Source organism: Rhinoderma darwinii, chromosome 2 (assembly GCF_050947455.1).
Source record: "Rhinoderma darwinii isolate aRhiDar2 chromosome 2, aRhiDar2.hap1, whole genome shotgun sequence".
Taxonomy (NCBI): Eukaryota; Metazoa; Chordata; class Amphibia; order Anura; family Rhinodermatidae; genus Rhinoderma; species Rhinoderma darwinii.
The window spans coordinates 421,682,545-421,706,599 of record NC_134688.1 but is presented as its reverse complement, the minus strand read 5'-3'; the positions used below and the strand labels follow the sequence as shown (position 1 = coordinate 421,706,599).

General features: G+C 42.3%; 1 protein-coding gene across 1 annotated transcript; it reads left to right on the top strand.

The window, feature by feature from the left end:
• The first annotated feature begins 2,093 nt into the window (after positions 1–2,093).
• PROCA1 (protein interacting with cyclin A1) lies at positions 2,094–23,759 on the top strand. Its single transcript, XM_075850852.1, has 4 exons — positions 2,094–2,578; positions 18,506–18,638; positions 21,481–21,615; positions 22,526–23,759. Exons 1-4 carry the CDS (start codon positions 2,143–2,145, stop codon positions 23,211–23,213), a joined length of 1,392 nt encoding a protein of 463 aa, XP_075706967.1. The 5' UTR covers positions 2,094–2,142; the 3' UTR covers positions 23,214–23,759.
• Positions 23,760–24,055: the final 296 nt, after the last annotated feature.

The window sequence follows — 24,055 nt, the reverse complement described above, 5'->3', positions numbered from 1 at the left end:
TTGTTAGACAACCCCTTCACACTGACCGCACACACAGGAATAATTTGTGTTAGCGTTGATAAGCTATGCTGTAACAAAATGCTTGATGAATAGAAGTCTTTATATGTAGGCAGTTTGAACTTACACCATTTTTTTTATTGCTTCAATGCATCTAAAATACAAAATGCAACCATTAAAATAGTTTAAATTGAAAAAATGTCCCACAGTTTTGTGTCTACAGCTCCAATACAGACCTATATGTCTCCATAGTAACAGACTACAAACAAACCCTGTGCAGTCTGATCCTGCAGTCACACTCCCTTCCATCTGTCCTTCACTTCTTGCAAGCCCACAGAAAGTATCAGATACAAGAAGGGGAGCAGCTGAAAATAGGTTGCAAAGGTGCACCTATCGTTTGAGAGTATGAGAGTCTATCTGACCATGGACAATATCTTGTGTCTGTGACCACCTTTTCTTTTTGGCTGCAACTAAAGTTATTCAAGCATATGTTATAGTGATACATATGTGTTATAATTACAAATAAAGGTTTTTCAAGAATGAAGGCCTGTTAGATTTACCAACATGACACAAAAGTTGTGTTCTAAGGGGTTAAATTGTTCACTGTCCTCACCTCTCGACTGGGCATTAATGTGAACCTGGTGATGACTTGTAAAAAAGGTAGGTGCAAATTATAAAGATAATTGTCGTTGCAAAATCTTGGGACACAGCGAGGGTTTACATAGAATAAATAATGCAGTTCAGATCTTGTGTGCTGCAGCTACTTTGTGTAGAGGAGGGCAATGGATTGAACAACTAAACACCATCCTGCTCCCAACTACACTGTGGGCATTTTAAATACAGACTCGGGGGGAGGTGTTGTGGCTGACATTATGGGGAGGCATTCTGACTCACAATAGTAGAAGCTGTGGTTGTCAATGGGTGGTCTGTGTTTGCCACTAGGGGGCATCATCTCTGGAACAAATAAGGTATCCAGTTTCCACCAACTCGCATCTTGCACTTCAAACTCTCCATTTCCGCTCCCCTCTTCAGTTGACTGACGGTTCTGCTTGACATCAGCGTTATACAAGTAAAGCCGTCAGCCAACTGCAGAGGGGAGGGAAAGGGGAGGGTTTGGAGCTCAAGATGCCGGACACTTACCAGATCGGCGGACACTGGAAACCTAATTTGCATTTAGCATATGGCAGGATAAAACTACGTTTCTACACTGATTCAAGGACTGAGATATGCAATAGAGGTACATGTTTCTACTGCTTTCCCCTTTATTTTACCAGCAGTATAAGCAGTTTTGGAGGTTCAAAACTTATGACAGACTCCCTTTAAATTGTTACTTCTGATAAAGCGACTGCAGTTTAGCTACATCTATCCTGAATAAGCCTCGTTTGTGTGTCCTCAAATAAAGCTTTATAATTCATATCTCAATATTACTGATTATAAAGGATAATCATTTTAACGTGAATTTTCAGTGACCCAGCCATGTGTCATAGGGTATACTACTATAAATGTTCTAATCTACACATAAGCTGCACACTCCATTGCTTTCTATGAAAGGAGGGCTCTAAATCCCCTGTATGCAGTTACTACCACCCTTGATGATGTCATCACTGAACTATATTGCTCAGCCTGTCTAGTTGGTCAGGTTTAAACTTTTTGCTTGTTTACTTTGACTTCAAGTATCCATTTGTCAACTAAATAACATAAAATTAAGTAAATGAAGAGCTACAGCAGGCAAGGAAAAAAAAATGTAAAACTCCAGAAACTATACTTTTCATTTCCATGTCTAAATCTCGCATATTTCAGATATAAAAGACACACATGAAAGCCTAGCTTCATAAATGCTGCAGGTGGATGTAAGAGTTCCATCAATAGTCTGTGAATAAACAGATTTCAGCTCTTATAAATCAACAGGTTCCTGAGTCAGTAGATGAAAAGAGCTGTATCCCTATGTATGGAGGGAATAAAGATATATATATAAATTCCAGGGATTTATGTGGGGACAGAGAGAGACCTTACTGATCCCGAAGTCCCTCCTCCTAAATGTCTGGGATCAGACCACCTTGCAAAGTCCCCTTATAAAGGCAGTTGGCTCTGGGCTGGTGCTGTCTCCTGATTGTGGTGCTGAACGTACTGTAGACGTGGGGGGAGATGCTGGCTCTCTTAATAAGCGCTTTTGCATATGGGCTGTCAGGGACTCTTGGTGACAAGAGTAGGGTGGGTGTGCATGACTGTGCTCAGCTGACCTTTCAGGACCACCATGCTAAGTACCAGGTGACTGATGGTGAAGGGCTGGTGACCTCCATATGGGACAAGAGGAGGCAGCTGGTGTCATGCTCTTTGGATGAAGATGCTGAGACTGTTAGAGACTTTCTCATCAATTGCCAGAGGAACAGACAAGATGATGTGTGGGACTTTGGAGGTTTTACTGAAGCCAGGATGGCATGCTTCATCTTCTTGAGTGCAGAATTGTCTATAAGGAGAGGAGACTCCACAGGGCAGCATGTGAGAGTTAAGAGGGGCTTCACCTACCCAGGAACACTCTGGTGTGGGGCTGGGAACAATGCTGAAAAAGAAAGTGATCTAGGTAAGAAGACTGGGTTTACTACTATCTATTCTACAGTAACAACGAGGGCTGTAGTGTGTGCTCCGGTAGGATTACTGAAAACTATTGCTTGAGTCACAGATGATTCTCCTCAATGTCATGAGCTATACCCAGAGACAATGGAATTTTATTGTATAGAATCTTGTTAGTAAGCTTTATATTGCCTTAGTTTTGACATAGCCCTAGATGAATGATTTAGGACCTCTGGACATGAACTACTTTCTTATATATAAAAGCTAGCAATTACAAATTGAAAAAGTTTGCATCAAGAACTTTTAGAAACTTAGTATAAGCAAATAATTGAGACATTCCCCAGTTCAAAGCAGTCCAGTAATTATGCTGAAACAACCAGTGGCAAGACTCAATTTTAGCCTGAAATAGGCTCTTAAATAGTTAACACTTAGTTACCATACAACTATTTATACTATGTTAAAGAGAAAAAAGCTGCTACTTGGTAAAGATACAATGAAACATGGGTATGTTCATCAGTATAGTGCTAAACTAATGTATATTACTAAAGGACTTGTGCTTTAGTACTATATTCAGTACTTTATGTACTACACTGGTTTAGTAAGTATGACTGATTGTTATGTGGAATATAAGGATATCACTGGCAATTCAATGTCATTATTATATTATGCATTTTGTAGTTTTATAAAAGTAGCAGGAAAATAAAAAAATGTTTATCTTTCTACCATATATTTACATCAATTTATTTTGTAGTAATCTAATCTAAAATAGGGGTCCACCATGTAGTTTGAAATACATACATTTGCACATTTGCCGTATGTACGTCAAAGTGCCCACTATTTTCTTATGGACTTGACAGAGAAGTGAATATTTATCCCACACAGCAGATCAGAGTGTATTATTGGGGGAGGGGTGTGTAATCTGTGATCTGTTTTAATAGTTTGAATTGGCAAATATTATATGCAGCAGTAGCCAAAATATTAAACAAAGAGGAAACGTATTGGACAAAGTAGGTGAAAGAACAAGGAGCATCATGTCAGACGCTGTGATAAGTAGCTCTATAGAATAGAATGATTCTGGTGACACGGCTGCCTTGCTGTGTAGGACAGACTCTGGATACTGAAGCTCTTTATGAATGGCTTTTAGCTGGAAATTACCCTTTCAAAGGGAACTTCAAGATCCCTTTCCCCTATTGAGGTTTAATCCCTTAAGTATATTAGCATATTAGTATATCGCAATTCTCCAGGTCTTTTGCTTGTAGTTTGATAAGGCTGCTCTAAAAATGGGTGATCAATTATCTGCATGCTACATGCAAAATCAATGAAAACAAATGTGGTACGGTCAATAAGATATTGATAGATTTAATATAATATATATAAAATGTATAGTATTAGTAAATATGAAATGTATTAGGGAGTACAAGTTGTATTTAGATCAGCTCTTTATACAGCTCTTTATACAGCGCTTCCTATAAGAAAAATAAAGCATTACAGTCCTGTTTTGGTAATTGTCTACCTGCCTGCTGTGACTACCAATAATTGGGTTACTTAAGGGTAAGGCCACACGGAGGGGCCCTAACACGGACGCGTTATTGCGGGTGAAACGGCCCTTTACCTGCAAAATTGTATGGCCAAATGTTGTATTAATTAATGGCTGCACGATTAAGTGCCGCTCCGTGTGGCCTTACCCTAAGAGGAGTTGCAATCCTGTTTGCTCATTAAACAGGTTTTCCCATGAAGGACACAGCATATGACATAAATGTCAGGTAGATGCGGGTCCCACCCAGTGGGGGATTAAGCAGACCATAGACCCTGGGCTGTTCCACAAACTTGGGCCCCCCTTCCCCGCCGCCGCTCTGCCGTGTCTATAGTGAACGCCACCTTTCTGTGCGAGCATTGACAAATGGGTGTTATGATTTCCCTTGTTAAAGGGCTGTGTCCCTACATACTGACAGTCTCCAACCATCGCTGACTGTATCACACTGTGTAGGGACACATCCTCTTAACAATGGGAATGGTAACACGCATTTGTCTATTGTCCTGGGTACACAAAGACTTTATGTGGAATGCAAGGATTTCCTACAACAGACATGTCAAGAGAGGGGACAGATTCTCTAAAGATCCAGTGACTCACAAGTGATGACTTCTCTGATGGGAGTCGTTCTCTTTTCTTCTCCATCTGACACAGACTGTTATCGCAACTTCTCCTTAAACATCTTTGCTCCTCGCTTCTGCAGCCACACAAATTCAGACACCAAGGCCCAGGCCCCTACATTAAAGGGATTGTCCAGGCACGGACCGTTTTTTCATACTGATGACCTAAAGATGTGCCCGAACAACCCCTTTTACTCAGACTAATAAATTCGGACCCCAGACCAGATCCTAGAATACATTCAGACCCCAGTCCTTCTAAACTATTGCAATCCCCAGACCAGAACCCCCTAAACAAATACAGACCCCAGAACAAGCAACCTAAATAAATAAAGACTGTAGAACAAGCACCCTAAATACAGACCTTGGACCAGACCCCTAAATACAGACCCCCAGACCTGACCCCTTAAATTAATAATGGCCCCAGACCAGACTCCCTAAACTAATACAGAACCCAGACCAGACCCCTTAAACTAATATAGAACCCAGACCCCCTAAATAAAGACCTCTAAACGAATACAGACCCCAGACCAGGCCCCCTAAATACAGACCCCAGACCCCATAAACTAATACAGACCCCTTAAATTAAAAAGACCCCAAGACCCCTTAAATACAGACCCCTTAAACTAATACAGACCCTAGACCAGGCACCATAAATATACAGACCCCAGACCAGGCCCCATAAATAGAGACCACCGGACCCCTTAAACTAATACAGACCCCAGGCCAGGCCCCCTAAATACAGACAACAGACCCCATAAACTAATACAGACCCCAGAACAGATCCCCTAAATACAGACCCCCAGACCAGATCCCCTAAATACAGACCCTTTAAAATAATCCAACCCCTTATACTGACATAGCAGCTGATCTCACAGTCTCCTCTGTGGAGTCTTGCTGCTGTTCTAGGACCTGCGGTCATGTGACCTACAGGTCTCTAAACAGTAACAAGGAACAGTAACAAGAACAGTAACAAGAACAATAGGTCCTTTTGCAGGACATACACAATGCAGTTTCATCACGGTTTTTGCAGCGATTCGCGGTAAAAATGCAACAAAACTGCATTGTACTTTGGGCGGCCATGGGGCCCCTTGGGAGCCTCTGGCAGTTGCTCAACACACCCTAAAGAGTGATCCACCATTGGTCCAACCTCTGGGACCCGCACCTATCTCTAGAACGGGGCCCCCTAAACCCCATTCTAGGTTTTTGTGCTCACGTTGCCTCCGGACCTCTTACTGATTACATGGTCAGGACATGGTCGGGAGTTACAGAAACAGCGTAACTCGCTGAGCTACGCTGTTTCTGTTACACCCATAGAACTGAATAGTAGTTACGGAAACAGCGTAGCTCGAATGCTACACTGCTTCTGTAACTACTATTCCCTACTATGTGAGTTACAGAAACAGCGTAGATCAGTGAGTTACACTGTTTCCGTAACTCCCGACCATGTCCCGACTATGTAATTAGGAAGTGGCCGGGAGTCAACGTGAGCACAAAAAGCTAGAACGGGGATTAGGGGGCCCCGTTCTAGAGATAGGTGCGGGTCCTAGATGTGGGACCCGCATCTATCTGACATTTATGACATATCCTGTGGATATGTCATAAATGTCCTTCATGGGAAAACCCCTTTAAGTAAAAAATGAGTGTGTTAAAGGTGGCCCCATGAGGTTTCAGATACTTTTTTTTTGTATTTAAAGAGGCTCTGTCACCAGATTTTGCAACCCCTATCTGCTATTGCAACAGATAGGCGCTGCAATGTAGATTACAGTAACGTTTTTATTTTTAAAAAACGAGCATTTTTGGCCAAGTTATGACCATTTTCGTATTTATGCAAATGAGGCTTGAAAAAGTACAACTGGGCGTGTTGAAAAGTAAAAGTACAACTGGGCGTGTATTATGTGCGTACATCGGGGCGTGTTTACTACTTTAACTAGCTGGGCGTTCTGACGAGAAGTATCATCCACTTCTCTTCACAACGCCCAGCTTCTGGCAGTGCAGACACAGCCGTGTTCTCGAGAGATCACGCTGTGACGTCACTCACAGGTCCGGCATCGTGTCAGACGAGCGAGGACACATCGGCACCAGAGGCTACAGATGATTCTGCAGCATTCTACATCGGGGCGTGTTTACTACTTTTACTAGCTGGGCGCTCTGAAGAGAAGTATCATCCACTTCTCTTCAGAACGCCAAGCTTCTGGCAGTACAGATCTGTGACGTCACTCACAGGTCCTGCATCGTGTCGGCACCAGAGGCTACAGATGATTCTGCAGCAGCATCGGCGTTTGCAGGTAAGTAGCTACATCGACTTACCTGCAAACGCCGATGCTGCTGCAGAATCATCTGTAGCCTCTGGTGCCGACACGATGCAGGACCTGTGAGTGACGTCACAGATCTGCACTGCCAGAAGCTGGGCGTTCTGAAGAGAAGTGGATGATACTTCTCTTCAGAAAGCCCAGCTAGTAATAGTAGTAAACACGCCCCGATGTACGCACATAATACACGCCCAGTTGTACCTTTACTTTTCAACACGCCCAGTTGTACTTTTGCAAGCCTCATTTGCATAAATACGAAAATGGTCATAACTTGGCCAAAAATGCTCGTTTTTTAAAAATAAAAACGTTACTGTAATCTACATTGCAGCGCCGATCTGCTGCAATAGCAGATAGGGGTTGCAAAATCTGGTGACAGAGCCTCTTTAATATTCTTCTATTACTGGCCATAGACCATTAGATAGTGGTTGGCCATTTGTCCAATAGTTAATAGTCTCAATGCCTCCGTTAATATGCACATTAGACTTGTCCTGCTGTTTAATTAGTGCAGACAACATTAGGCTCAGATAGGTCAAAATCCAATATGTCCAATCATTGACTGCCTAGAAGCCCCTTGGGTATTAGAATGTAGATCCTATCAATTTCTGTCAAGTCCTCACAAAGAAACTCTTATGCCCTACATCAGTGTGGGGCCATGACAATCGGTCAGATATCAGGACCTAGGAATTTCTACACTTATTATAAGGCCTTTCTGTGCTGTATATACTAGTATGTAACGTATATAGACCGGTTCCATATGTCCAAAGCAAATGATGCCACACAAATTAGAAAAGAGTCATTTACTTTAGAAATATGGTACCAAGACTGCCTATGTGTCTCAGGTTCAGCAGGACAGTGGCAGAAGCCAGAAGGGATGTCACACTTTTATCACAAATATCTTTAGCAGGCAAATCTTCTCCTGGGCACTTGTAACTCCTTGCTTGCTGCTGAACAACAACAACAAGAGCAGGATAGTGTAATAGGTACATTACACTATGGCCGCCCAAAGTACAATGCAGTTTTGTTGCGTTTTTACCACGAAATTGCATTGTGTATGTCATGTAAAAGGACCTGTAGACAAGGTTACATGACCTTAATTCTGCAGTTCTTGTTACTGTTTAGAAACTTGAAGGTCACATAACTGCAGGTCCTAGAACAGCAGCAAGACTCCACAGAAAAGACTGTGAGGTGAGCTGTTATGTGAGTATAAGGGGATAGATTTGTTTAAAGGGTCTGTATTTAGGGGGTCTGGTCTGGGGCCTGTATTTATGGGATCCGTTCTGGGGTATGTATTTAGGGGTCTGGTCTGGGGTCTGTATTAGTTTAAGGGGTCTGAATTAGTTTAGAGGTCTTTAGTCAGGGGGTCTGGGGTCTGTATTAGTTTAAGGGGTCTGGGGTCTGTATTAGTTTAGGGAGTCAGGTCTGAGGTTCTTGTTAGTTTAGGGGGTCAGGTCTGGGGTCTGTATTTAGGGGTCTGGTACAAGGTCTGTATTTAGGGTGCTTGTTCTGGGTCTGTATTTGCTTAAGGGGGTCTGTTCTGGGGACTGCAATAGTTTAGAAGATCTGAGGCCTGAATGTATTCTAGGATCTGGTCTTGGGTTCGAATTTATTAGTCTGAGTGAAAGGGGTTGTCCGGGCAGATCGTTAGGTCATCAGTATGAAAAAAACAGTCCATGCCTGGACAACCCCTTTAATGTAGGGGCCTGGACTTTGGTGTCTGAATTTTTGTGTTTCTATAGAGGCTGGAAATGGCTGCAGAAGCGAGGAGCAAAGATGGATTATCAGGAGAAGTCGCAATAACAGTCTGTGTCAGATGGAGAAGAAAAGAGAACGACTCCCATCAGAGAAGATGTCACTTGTGAGTCACTAGATCTATAGAGGATCTGTCCCCTCTCCTGACATGTGACATGTCTGTTATAGGAAATCTTTGTATTCCACATAAAGTCATTGTGTACCCAGGACTAATAGACAAATGCGTGTTAGCATTCCCATTGTCAAGAGGATGTGTCCCTACACAGTGTAATACAGTCAGCGATGGTTGGGGACTGTTAGTATGTAGGGACACAGCCCTTTAACAAGGGAAATCGTAACACCCATTTGTCAATGCTTACACAGAAAGGTGGTGTTCACTATAGACAGGGCAGAGCAGTGGTGGGGAAGGGGGGCTCAAGTTTGTGGAACAGCCCACAGCCTATGGTCTACTTAATCCACCACTGGTCACTTTGGCTGACACTGGGGACACTATGGTTGACTGAGGGTACTGTGTCTAATGTTGAGGACACTGGCTGGCAGCGGGCACTTTGACCGACATTAGGACCATTGTTACTGCCACTGAGGGCACTGTTGGCCTTAAAAATTTGAAGTGCACAACCCACAGTAATTCTAATATTTACTATAGTTTATGGTATCCAAGATTTGTGTCAAAGGCATATCCTCCAACATTCGAAAATGAAAAATAGGCACACCCTACCACGAAGGAGGGTGCAAACAGTAATGCAGAAAATGATAAAGCAACTCTGTATACAGAACACTTTGAAGGTTGTGTAAATTTTTCACATTTTTGTTTTTATTGACCCTAACATTATTCAGAATAAACTACGCAAACTTCTAAAAGTGTGCCAGTCACTGCTGTGCCATCTTAGATGCCCTCTTAACAATCCAGCCCCTGCAAAAGTTATATTTTAATAATATTTCACGTTGCTATCAGTTACCAAACCAGAAGTCACGACAATTGTGATTGCTTATTTCCATGCCATACACATTAGATAAATATTGGAGGATGCTGCCATGATGCGCATGAGAACAGCTTGAAAGTCATCAACATCTGTTGTTAAGGAAAAAAGGTTTGATGATCTTAAATTTTAACATGCTGATGCTTTACTCTCTAGGGATAAGTGGTGCCAGAGGTGTTTGACCACTGCTTGTCCCCATCTACATGTGACAATCAGGGCCGGCCTTAGGGGGTGTGTGACCTGTGCCATTGCACAGGGCACATCACTCCAGAAGGAGGAAGGGGGCGCTGCGCTGGTTCCCTTCTCCTGCTTGTTTCAGCAGCACCCGGGCCCGGCGACTCAGCAGCCGCCTTTCCGCCCGGGCGCTTCTCCACTCACTGGCGTCGCTACCGCTATAGCAGCCGTAGTGGCTGCTAGCGGCAACACTAGGCATTAGGCCGCCCGTGTCACCCATCTGAATGGGCCCCCCCCATGGCCGGCGGCGCCGCTAGAAGCCACTGCGGCTGCCAGAGCGTTAGCGACGCCCCTATAGCAGAGCAGGAAGGTATCTACTAACACCATTATAGCTCCCTGTAGGAGCGAAATCCCTATGTGGCCGACTCTGTGACCTGGGATTCGACTCCAGTAGAAGCCCTTGACGTCACTGTCCATAAGTGGACACAGATGACAGGGGCTTCTCCTTTCTCCTGGAGTGTAATCCACGACGCTGTGACTGGGGATTCCACTCCAGGAGAAGCCAGTGACGTCACTCTTCATAAATGGACACAGACAACAGGGGCTTTTCCTGGAGTGGAATCCCTGGTCACAGCGTCGGCAACGCTGTGGACGGGGATTCCGCTTCAGGAGTTGCCCCTGATTCACTGTCCATATATGGACAGAGACATCAAGCGGAGGCTCCAGGAGCTGAATCCCCGGCCACAGGGTGATTCCACTCCTTCAGGGAGCTACAGTGGCAATATCTACAGGAAGGGGGTGTGCTATCTACAAGGGGGCTTTGTGGCACTACCTACCAAGGGGCTGTGTGGCACTACCTACCAGGGGGCTGTGTGGCACTACCTACAAGGGGGCTGTGTGGCACTAACTACAGGGGGCTTTATGATACTACCTACATGGGGCTGTGTGGCACTACCTACAAGGGGCCTGTGTGGCACTACCTACCAAGGGGCTGTGTGGCACTACCTACCAGGGGGCTGTGTGGCACTATCTACCAGGTGCTGTGTGGCGCTACCTACAAGGGGTAGTGTGGCACTATCTACAGTTGGCTGTATGGCACTACCTACAAGGGGGCTGTGTGGAACTACCTACAGGGGGCTATGTGGCACTATCTAGAGAGTGCGGTGTGGCACTACCTACAAGGGGGCTGTGTGGCACTACCTACAAGGGGGCTGTGTGGCACTACCTACCAAGGGGCTGTGTGGCGCTACCTACCAGGGGGCTGTGTGTCACTATTTACCAGGTGCTGTGTGGCACTACCTACAAGGGGGCTGTGTGGCACTAACTACAGGGGGCTTTTTGACACTACCTAGATGGGGCTGTGTGGCACTATCTACAGGGGGCTGTGTGGCACTACCTACAAGGGGGCTGTGTGGCACTACCTACAATGGTGCTGTTTCGCACTACCTAAAGGGAGCTGTGTGGCGCTACCTACAAGGGGTAGTGTGGCACTATCTACAGTTGGCTGTATGGCACTACCTACAAGGGGGCTGTGTGGAACTACCTACAGGGGGCTATGTGGCACTATCTAGAGAGCGCGGTGTGGCACTACCTTCAAGGGGTTGTGTGGCACTATCTAAAGGGGGCTGTGTCGCACTATTTACAGGGGAAATCTGTGAGTGGGGGCTGATGGTCATTTTACTGTTAGTGGCGGGCTGATCGTCATTTTACTGTGAGTGTGCGGGCTGATGGTCTTCAAGTGTTTTCCACCTCTGACCTCCAATCGAAATTAATAGGAGGTAGAAAATACCTGTGGCGCTCGTTTGTTGCGTTTTTCCCCTGCGTCTTTTGCATTAGCTTCAATGGCTTAAAAAAAAAAAAAGGTCAAACAAAGCTCTCAATTCAAAATTTTGAGGCTGATTTTTTTTGCCTTACAAAAAAATGCTGTGTGAACATACCCCACGAGTGTAGTACTTATTTTTAGCCGTTTTCTGTCTTGCTCGAAACAATTTTTGGTAGGGGTGCTCTGAGGAAATTTTATTTTTCCAGTGGTGCCTCGAGTCCGAAAAGGTTGGGAAACTCTGTACTAGGCTACAGGATCACGCCGGCCTACGCAAGGAGCTCGTCGTGGGGCAGCTCAGATCGTCGTGGGAAAGGGGCCTAGCTGAGTGCAATTTTTTTTTGTTTGGGGGGAGGTGGGGGGCTGTATGGCACTGTCTACAAGTGGGGGCTGTGTGTGGCAGCCAGGGGAGGGGGGCATTATACTGTGTGGTGTCCACTAAGCGGACATTATACTGTGTGTGGCACTTAAGGGGCATAATACTGTTTGGGCACAATTAGAGGACAAAATACTGTGTCCTTGAAGGGGTTATAATATATTATATTATTATTATACTGTATGGGGGGGCACTAAAGGGGCATTACACTGTGTTGGGCACTATATAGGGCATTATACTGTGGGGGGGCATTATACTTTTTTTTATGGGGCATTTACTTTATGATGGGGGTGGGGCGCCAAAAGATATTTCCGCACGGGTCGACATCTATCCTAAGGCCGGCTCTGGTGACAATAAATGTGTGCTTTGCCCTTCTGGATCTGCATGTTTATGAGGGAGTCAGGGAAGATAACTGTCATTTGAATGAATGTTTGTCTATCAGATATCTAAGGTGTATGGCCGGCTTACACCATTCTTATCTTCTGTTAGCTAACTTTTTTTTAGCCATTTCTTTATATCTGTTTCTAGCCTTTGTTATTTCCAATATTGATAATAGGAAATGTCCTCCATTATAGGACTTTTCACCCAGCTTTCCCAGGCTTGTGAATGGCAAAGTATCTAACTATTAGGAGATGACTTGCCCACACTACTATAACTATGTAACAAGGTGGATTTGAAACTCTAAAGTTGTGTGACAGGAGCGTGACGATGTATGAATAAGTATCTGCTGAACGAGATTTTTAACAACTTTATAGGGTAATGTAAGGACTAAAGGCCCTTTTACGCTGGCCGATAATCAGACGGTACAGCGCGCGCCGATCAACAAGACATCGTTGATTGGCGCACGTTTTCTCCTGTCACACAGAGCAATGGATGGGGACGAGCTGTCGTTACTCCGATCGCTCGTCCCCATACGTTATTATTATGTCGGCAGCACGATTCCCTATTTAGAAAGGGAGATGCGCTGCTGACAACGATAATATTTAACTTTTTTGAAACGATACGACCAGCAAATGATCGAGCGTTTGCTCGTTCATCTGCTGATCGTTTCCCTGTTTACACAGGGCAATTATCGTCAATGAGCGTTATATGAACGCACAGTGTAAACCCCCCCCTTATACAAACTAGTGATTGTATTATTTTTTTTAAGGATAAAAATAGAGAATGGGGTAGTTTGAACAGCACAATATGACATTTATAAAGTTATGTGGCTTTATCAGCAGCTTTTTGCAGAATGAAAATGTGTTTGGTGTTTCTGCAAGAATTATCCTTTCCTATTCAATCTGGAAACAAAATAAATGCAAGATATTTTGTACATAGAGCTGTATGGTCGTCTTCTCCATAAATTCTTGTATTAGACAACACAACACACTGTGAATCATATAAACATTATATATACATGGTCTTCAGTCACATCCATAACAAGGATATAAAAAATAGAAGCACATAGAAGTGAACCACTCAAAATATTTTCAACTAGGCAACCTATACCTATTCAGTGAAATAATTTTTTGGCCTGTTTAACTCACTGCTGACAATTAAACCCTTTGCAAGGCTACAATGCTGTTGCAGGGAAACATGCAATGTACGAATAGGGGCATACACATAGATCATAGGGTCCCATAGAAAAGAATAGAACAGGCCCCATTCCAAAAGACAAAATAAAAAGAAAAACATGCTATAACAATTAAAGCTGGAAACAGTGTGTGTTAGTGTCAGTATACATATAAGTATGTACTTTTACTCCCTTTTTCAAACACAGAGCTCCATATCCCCTGCTTCTCTTCATACAGTGATCAGAGATTAGAAATAAATTGCTGCCTGCCTGCTCCTGCCACTAGGGGGAGCTCAATTTATACATACAGCTCTTATTGAACTCTTGGCAGCTGAATAAATCTGTATATGCAATAACTTCCCCCTAGTGGTGGCTGCAGGTAAACATAATCTTTTCATTTAACTCATGGTGTGAAGAAAAGCACAGGGAGCAGTTCAGTGGTGGGTCCTGAGTTACCAGGGGCCCCGTAGCAGTGCTGTGGTACCGCTCTATGGTAAGTACACATGCCACTGTGTACACATCACCAGCGGTGCTGGCGCATGCGCCAAACTATAAAAACTGTTTAACATGAGAGAAACCTGCCGTCCGTCAGAAGCTTCATACATAGCGTGCATCCATGCTCCATTTAGAAATACAGATTTACACACAAACTTTAAAGAGGCTCTGTCACCAGATTTTGCAACCCCTATCTGCTATTGCAGCAGATAGGCGCTGCAATGTAGATTACAGTAACGTTTTTATTTGTAAAAAATTTTTGGCCAAGTTATGACCATTTTTGTAGTTATGCAAATGAGGCTTGCAAAAGTCCAAGTGGGTGTGTTTAAAAGGTAAGTCGATCTTACCTGCAAACGCTGATGCTGCTGCAGAATCAACTGTAGCCTCTGCTGCCGATGTGGCCGTCACGATGCAGGACCTGTGAGTGACGTCACAGATCTGCACTGTCAGAAGCTGGGCGTTCTGAAGAGAAGAGGATGTTACTTCTCTTCAGAGCGCCCAGCTAGTAAAAGTATTAAAAACGCCCCGATGTACGCACCTAATACACGCCCACTTGGACTTTTACTTTTAAACACACCCACTTGGACTTTTGCAAGCCTCATTTGCATAACTACAAAAATGGTCATAACTTGGCCAAAAATGCTCGTTTTTTAAAAATAAAAACGTTACTGTAATCTACATTGCAGCGCCTATCTGCTGCAATAGCAGATAGGGGTTGCAAAATCTGGTGACAGAGCCTCTTTAAGATGGTTTTTATGCTTGGAGTCGTGGAGTTTTGGGTGGAGCCAAAGTTACATAGTTACATAGTTACATAGTTTGTACGGTTGAAAAAAGACACATGTCCATCAAGTTCAACCAAGGGATGGGAAAGGGGAAGTGGGATAGGAAAGGGGAAGTAAAAAATTTCTACACATAGCAGTTAATATTTTTTTGTTCTAGGAAATTATCTAAGCCTTTTTTAAAGCCATCTACTGTCCCTGCTGTGACCAGCTCCTGCGGTAGGCTATTCCATAGATTCACAGTTCTCACAGTAAAGAAGGCTTGTCGCCTCTGCAGGTTGAACCTTTTTTTCTCCAGACGGAGGGAGTGCCCTCTTGTTTTTTGAGGGGGTTTTACATGGAACAGGATTTCACCATATTTTTTGTATGCGCCATTCATATATTTATATAAGTTAATCATGTCCCCCCTTAGTCGTCTTTTCTCAAGGCTAAATAGGTTTAGTTCTTTTAATCTTTCCTCATAACTTAGATTCTCCATGCCCCTTATTAGCTTCGTTGCTCTTCTTTGTATTTTTTCCAACTCCAGGGCATCCTTTCTATGAACTGGAGCCCAGAACTGGACTGCATATTCTAGATGAGGCCTCACTAATGCTTTGTAAAGTGGTAATATTACCTCCCTGTCCCGCGAGTCCATGCCTCTTTTGATACACGACAATATTTTGCTGGCCTTTGAAGCAGCTGATTGACACGGCATGCTGAAATTTAGTTTATGATTTACAAGTACACCCAGATCCTTCTCAACAATTGACTCCCCCAGTGTAGCTCCCCCTAGGACATATGATGCTTGCAGGTTTTTCGTACCCAGATGCATAACTTTACATTTATCTACATTAAACTTCATTTGCCAAGTGGACGCCCAAACACTTAGTTTGTTTAAATCTGCCTGCAATTCACAAACATCTTCCATAGTCTGAACTATATTGCATAGCTTGGTGTCATCTGCAAAAATAGAAATAGTGCTATTAATCCCATCCTCTATATCATTAATAAATAAGTTGAATAATAGTGGTCCCAGCACTGAACCCTGGGGTACACCACTTATAACTGGGGACCATTCAGAGTAGGAATCATTGACCACAACTCTCTGGATACGGTCCTTGAGCCAATTCTCAATCCAATTACAAACTATACTTTCTAAACCTATAGTCCTTAATTTACCCATTAGATGTCTATGAGGGACAGTGTCAAATGCCTTTGCAAAGTCCAAAAACACTATATCCACAGCGGCCCCTCTGTCTAGGCTTCTGCTTACCTCTTCATAAAAACAAATCAGGTTGGTTTGACAGCTTCTGTCCTTTGTAAAACCGTGCTGGCTGTCACTTATAATACTATTTATTGTCACATAATTCTGTATATAGTCCCTCAATAGCCCTCAAACATTTTCCCCACAATTGATGTTAAGCTTACTGGTCTATAATTACCCGGCGAAGACCTAGTGCCCTTTTTGAAAATAGGCACCACATTTGCCCTGCGCCAGTCCCTTGGCACTATACCACTCATGAGAGACTCTCTAAATATTATGAAGAGGGGGACAGAAATAACTGAACTAAGCTCTTTAAGAACTCTAGGGTGTAACCCATCTGGTCCCGGGGCCTTGTGTACATTTATTTTATTTAATTTAGCTTGGACCATATCTACATTCATCCAATTCAGTATATCAACTGATATATTAACAGCACTGGCACCGGCTACATCAGCTGCTCCTTCTGTTGTATATACAGAGCTAAAGAACCCATTTAGTAACTCTGCCTTCTCTTGATCCCCTGTGACCAACTCCCCATTACCATTATCTAGGGGTCCTACATGTTCAGACCTTGGCTTTTTTGCATTTATATGCTTGAAGAATTTTTTAGGATTTGTTTTACTATCCTTGGCCACCTGCCTTTCATTTTGTATTTTTGCTGATTTTATTACATTTTTACAGATTTTATTAAGCTCTTTATATTTTACAAAGGCTGCAGATGTACCCTCAGATTTGTATTTTTTAAATGCCCTTTTTTTGTCATGTATTGCCCCTTTCACAGAAGGTGTAAGCCATGTGGGGTTTAATTTTAGTCGTTTATACTTGTTACCTGTAGGAATACATTTTGCACTATATTTACCCAAGGTAGATTTGAAAATCTCCCATTTATCATTTGTCCCATTATTTGACATTAGTTCTTCCCAGTCTATATCCTGAATTGCCGCCCTCATCCTGGGAAAATTGGCTTTCTTAAAATTAAATGTTTTTGCCCTCCCAGCCTGCGTTTGTTTTTTACAGTATAGGTAAAATATAACTATATTATGATCACTGTTACCGAGGTTTTCACGAACATTGACATTCCCAACAAGCTCTGCATTATTAGAAATGACCAGATCCAACAGAGCTTCACCTCTAGTCGGGTCTTCCACAAACTGGCCCATAAAATTTTCCTGCAACAGGTTGAGGAAATGTCTCCCCTTTGCAGTTGAAGCCGAACCATGACACCAATTAATATCCCGGAAATTAAAATCTCCCATTATCACTACAGTACCCGCCTGTGCAGCCCGCTCCATCTGTTTATATATTTGACCTCCTATCTCTTCAGTTATATTGGGGGGTCTATAGATTACACCAAAAGTAATTTTTTCAGTGTTTACTTCCCTTTGTAATTCCACCCACAAGGTTTCAACCTCCTCACAATCTTCACCCTCTAATGTCTCATTTACACTCACCTTCATATCGCTTCTCACATACAGACATACACCACCACCTTTCCTATTTGCCCTGTCTTTCCGAAACAGTGTAAAACCCTGTAGATTTACAGCCCAGTCATGTGAAGAGTCCAGCCATGTTTCAACAACACCAACTATATCTATATCTTCTTCCAGTATTAAGGCCTCCAGCTCCCCCATTTTGCTTGCTAGACTTCTGGCATTTGTGAACATACACTTTAACTTGCCTTTAAATGTTTCAATTTCACTATCAGAAATGTGATTATTTGACATTTGGGCCTTTTTATTTTCACTGCTGTTTTGTAACGAAAGGATCTCCTTATCTTGTTGCCTAGTCCTCTCCCCACCGACTCCAACACTGGCTTCAAAATGCAAATATGAAATATTACATATTATTAATATTGTATTCATTTGTTAAATAGCTAAATATATTTACTCACAGGAATTTAGAAAAGTTTTTTGTTCAGAGATTGTATTGCAATAAATATCTTTTATATTTTATGTTTTTTAAGTGGCGTTATTTTTTACATGTTGGTGATGAAAAGTCTGATGTTATAATATTATTACAGTCAATATATTATTACAAATTATTATACATGAGCAATTTATTAAGGAAAAAAATGCCTTTTCTGATGTGGTTTCCGCGTCAAAAACAGCACCAAAAAGCTCTGTGTGAACTAGCTCTTGAACAGAGAAGTCGGAAGTTTGTCTTTCCGACTTCACCGCCATGAGAAGTACATTGAATATGTCTTCTTTATTCCTGCTGTAATCATCTCTCTTGGCTGCTCGAGGTCAAAGTTTAGTGTTAAATAATACTGTCTCTTCACTCAATGTCTCTGCCTCTGTCATTATGTAGGTGAGCATAAAGAGACGGACTCGTGTTGTAGGACTCACGATCATTGTGAACATATCATCCATCCCTTTACCTTCAGCTATGGCTACAGGAATTTTCTCTGGCATACCATCAGTCATTGCCAATGTGACAACAAGTAAGTTTCCTGCTATATCTTTGACTTTGAGAGAAGTAATGATGGATTGAATGTGTATATTGTCAAGGGCCTAACTACCAAGGTAGAAGACATGTCAATCGTAAATTTTTGTTTGGTCAATGGGGGTATATGTACAACACACTGAAAACCCATGGGGAAACGATGGGATATCATTAATGGATTTGTGCATATACTTTGAGTACAGAATATATAGTAATATTGTCTTTGTATCAAGCAGTATGGTCGATGGGACATTTTGTCTTTCCAAATCTGCTGAAATAATGAATGTAGATGGAAACCTGGAGTCATGATGACCTTCACTCCTATTTATCAATGGAATGGAATGTTTAAACACCGGACCACAAAACAAGACACATCCACAAGGACAATATGAGGAGACAAATGGGACAAACTGATAAACGGCAATGTCCTTGACTGGGAGAATTGTGTCTGTATACACTATATGGAATGTGTACATTAGTTCATTACCTTGGTGGGCAGAAATTGAAGACTTAAAGTGTACCTGCACCATTTGCAATCGTTTTCCCCCAAATTTAATAGTCTTGTATATTACAGCTCCGAGTGGTTTCTGTGTTTGAGAAAAAAAAATGTATTACTTTATTATTCCATGCTATAAGCGACCCTTTTTTGCTGATCTGCACTTTTTAATTCACTGGATAGCAGGGGGCGTGTCTTACGCTACCAGTCTTGCTGGCTCGCCTCAGGCGCGCTCCCATGCACAGGCTTCTCCGTATCCAGAGCCTGCGTCTTAATCTCTTTCAGCCTATGCATCTAACTACTTCTTTATCAGAGACTGTAATCTTGGACTGTAGTCTGTAATAGCATCTTGGCTTGTAAAACTACTCACTCCCCTCCCTCTTTGTCTGTATGGACAGCAAAACAACTATTTTCTGCATAGTCAGCTGTTCATGCAATCTACAGAACTCCTGGCTTGTATGGGTATCCTAAGGTTGGGGCGAGGCCTACACTTTTGTTTTGTAGTGAGCGATAATTCACTGTTTATTGGACTGCGATAAATCGCTGACTGTAGGAATACATTATGTTAGGACTATTTATGTTGCTACAAAAAAAATTGTTGTGATATCGCTGTCCTTCGAAATGCATTGAGTAGCTTGAAAATCTCTTTAAAATCGCTCCTGACAAGTGTGTAGCTCTGAAATCCCAGCAGGTAGTGATTAAAAAAAAATCAGTAGCAAATCCCTTGACTGGAGCGATTTTGAAGAGATTTTGAAGCTACTCAATGCATTTCAGTGATTTATCGATCACTACAAAAAAGAAGTCTATGGGGGAATTTATTAAGACTGGCGTTTCATTTTTCCAGTCTTAATAGAAAGACAAATTGGAGTAAAGTGTGACACATTTTTAAGAAGCAAAAGTCTCTTCATAAATGTGTTGCATCTTTCGGCCGTGCGCCATACACTCCCCCCATGTAGTTCATTACATTAAAAAAAACATACTCACCTCACCGCTCCACTTCTCCCCCTCCAAGTCCTTCATCCTTCTAGTGCCTTTCGTACAAGGTCCTGACAGCGAGCAGCTTCAGGGCCTTATATGCGACGCAGCACATCAACGTCATCAATGCTGCATCACATACAATGTCTGGACGCTGCCCAGCGTCATTACGTCGTTTGAGGCATGCTGGAGTGATGGGGGAGCTGGAGGGCAGAAGGAACTCTGAGGTGAGTATAATTTTTTTTTTACATGTCCAATGGGAGTGCGGGGACGGGCAAGGTAGGGGCCCAGCCTGGGACTATACCTTGCTACGCCCTATAGAATGAAATCTATGCCAGCTAGCAGCAGGCGTACATTTACACTCAAATTTATGCTAGTTTTCTTGCATTAAGTATAAATTTGTGGGGCATCTGTGGCCACGGCTCTTTTTTCCAGGGGCCATTCCCTTTTCTACAAAAAAGGCGATTATGGCGGAAAAGACTAAAAGTCACAATTTGCCCTGAAAATTGCCACTTCTTGGCCCTTTTGCAACTCTTCTACGCCAGAAAACCGGTGTAGAAAGGTTGATACATCTCTAGAATGGGGCCTCCTAAACCCTGTTCTGCCGCTCTGTGTTGCGGTAGAAGCAGGTAAATTCTGACCATGATTTAGGAAACAGCGTAGCTCAGCTGTTTATGCTTTTACGTACTGCTGGTTTTGTGCCTGTTACTCTTCATGCTGACTATGCAGGGGTTTTTAGTTTCAATACCCAAAGTCCTCTTTCACACAGTATTATTTAGGTCAGTATTTTGTATCAGTATTTGGAATCCAAAACCAGGAGTGGGTAGAAAACACAGAAGAGGGCAAATCTTTCCATTATACTTTCTCTGTTTATTTTCAATTCCTTCTTTTGGCTTCCAAATACTGATGCAAAATACTGACAATACACAATTGTGAAAGTGGCCAATAGGTGAGGGGTAAAGAGTGAGTAGTTATACAAGCCCGCAGCCCTGTAGATAGCATGAACGCTATCTCCAGATTACAGTCTCTGAAAGTGGCAAATTAGCCCTGCAGATGATGTACATGTATGTTATTCTGTGTTAAAAGGTTAAAATTAGATAGTAGGCCGCTCTGCAGCAAACTAGATTTTGGTTGGATTGGAAATCCAACCAGGAAATTACCAGGATTGTGCCGGAAAGCAGTGTTGATTAGTCCACAGGATTTTGGTTAATTGAGGTCTGATTTATTTTATTCCAGTGTTTGTGTTTTTAAGTACTAGCATGTACTAAACAAACATTGCATGTAAGAACCTAACCCTACACCCAATATAAGCCATCAATAGTTCTTGCATTATTTTTACTAACATTTATCTGCTATATTTGTTCTTCAGATTTAAAGACTGCCTGCGAACAGTGAATGACACAGCTTCTCGGGTGATGGGTCAGGCTTTCTTCAATGTCATCCAGGTTCAGTGCTTTGAATTCACATATAAGGAGCAGTGTGTGGAAAGGCATTGGTACGGTTGGTAAGTATCAGATAGAATGGGCAGTGTCTATAGTTTTCAGTGTATGTTTGGCGTATCTGCCAGGAAAGCTCCCGACGCTGAATGTATCCATATGGCCCCATTGACCCAACATTTGCCAAAAGAGTGTCTTTTTGGCAAACGTCACAGAGGTGATCATTAGCATACTTTTATTGTAATAAATAGTCTAGTCATCAACAATATTCAATACAAAAGCATCCCATTAAAAAATTCAAACATAGTGTGAATAGAGCCTAAGCCAATACAAGTATTCATTGAGGAGTGCATAGCCAAATGAGGCAATATAAAGCTATTCTTTTTCCAGGGCCAACCCCCCTGGAGAGTGAACATTCATTTACAGTGTTATTTTCATGGGAAACCATATGAGAACACATCTATATATTCAACTACATAAACTTAACTAAGTTGTCTGGTCTGGGAAACCCATTTTCAAATGTAGTTATAATAAAGTTAATAGAGAGAGGTCCCCCACTCAGGACTCATCTTTAGTCAGAGCAAAAAGCTACAAAGAGTGTCTCACACTCTGGAGGACAAGGCATGTCCCTACATTACGAACAGCACATGAATTTAATGAGAACTGTGCAATGCTTAATTTCTCCTGTGGTGGCGCTGTAGGGGAATTGAACACCTGCTGTCTAATTCCCCTACATATTACAGCTGATTTCTGGTGGTCCAAGCAGTGGGACACTCTGTGATCATTGTGGGACCCTTCTAACAAAAAGGAATTGAAGAAAAAAAAAAACATACTGGTCATTAATGCAAGAAGTAAACCTGAAGTACTAGTGTACAAAATAAATAGGGGTGGTACAAGTAGAAAGCTATACATAGTTTATGTAAAGAAATATAATAGTAATTAAACATGGCCATAATATTTAAATTACTTTATTTTCAGGTGTAAAAAGTCCAAAAATGAAACAGTTGCGGTTCCCAGAGAGTCTGGACTCTATGATTATGGAGGAAATACTATAGATAAGCCTGTAAAGCAGAAGGACAAAGACCCTAGTCAACACCATTTAGTGTTGCCACCAGGACAACCAACTCTAGGACAAGTCATGCAAGCCACTGAGGATCTCCTGAAGATCATAGTGACAATTAGTCCAACCACTTCGCCCGATCAGACCACGACAGAGACCACTGCAAAGAAGAAGAAAGACAAAACAAAAACGAAAGAGCGAAAGAACAAAAAGGGAAAAGGTCTTAAAGGTAAAAGGAAGAATCGGCTCAATAAAGAAAACATCAAATCTTCCTCAAAAAATATTTGGGGTGAAGAGATTGTCAAAAATGCAAGGGGGTCAGTAGCAAACACACCACTGGATTCCATACTAGACATAGGAAACACAGAGGATCAATTCAATGATATCCTTAATGATGAACCTATGGGGACCGTAGATTCTAGAACAACTACAACTATTCTCCCGACTGTCAAGCATGAAGCATTCAAAAGTATGACAACATCCCCTCCACAAGAACCGAGGCCCTGCACTGGAAAGCCTAGAAGGAAAAACAGAAAGGAAGGAAAGGGTAGGAGAGAAAGAAGGAAGAAACCCAAGACCGTGCCCTGTGTTCCAGTAGGCATATAGTGAAAATGATCTACAATGTATTACACAATTCTGTCTCTGTACATGGTGATAGAGTTAAATGTGAACACTATAATGTGCAAAATAATAACGAACTATTCTGCTGCTAAAAAAAAGTTTTAACTCATCAATTATCACAATATACTCCATGTATCACATGGCAGCATTTAGTGCAAATTTGCTACTTGCATATAGTAACATATAAATTAAGATTATGGCAATAAGCTGGGGCTGATTATGTGTATGATTCCTGGATATTGCTTTCTAATATTGCAATGAGCATTATATTGTGACAGTATTTGCAGAAGAACTTTAATAGAGAGGTAACTAGACACCGGGAATAACACAACACCCTAGAGGAACTCATTAAGGTGGTTTATAAAGAACCAACAAATCAGCAATTTTAGTTATACATACATAACAAATACTTAAAGGGTATCAACAAACAAAACTAACGTTTCCCATGTGTTCCATTAAGGAATTCCATGTGTCAGTCTTTCGCCCGTTCTTTTTTCTTACTTCGTCTATCGCTAAATATTACACTAGGGCTGTTGCATAGCAGCAGTCAGAATTATACTTTGGTGACTCGCTTTTTCTGCTTCAGTCAATGGGAATCTATTTGTCACTCATACAGACACCAGAACTTCCTGTATGCTGAAGTGGCATGGACTGTTCCACACAGGCTCAGCAAAGGGGGTGGACACAAATTCCTTTTTTTTTAATTTTTTGAAAGCCCGAGCCGTGCTTTCTATCACCCAAGTGCATAAATAGTGCAGAGGTGCCACACAAAAAGTGCACAAGGATGCGGTCTATCGCAGCCCTTCTCTTAAAAGAGAGAGGCCCCG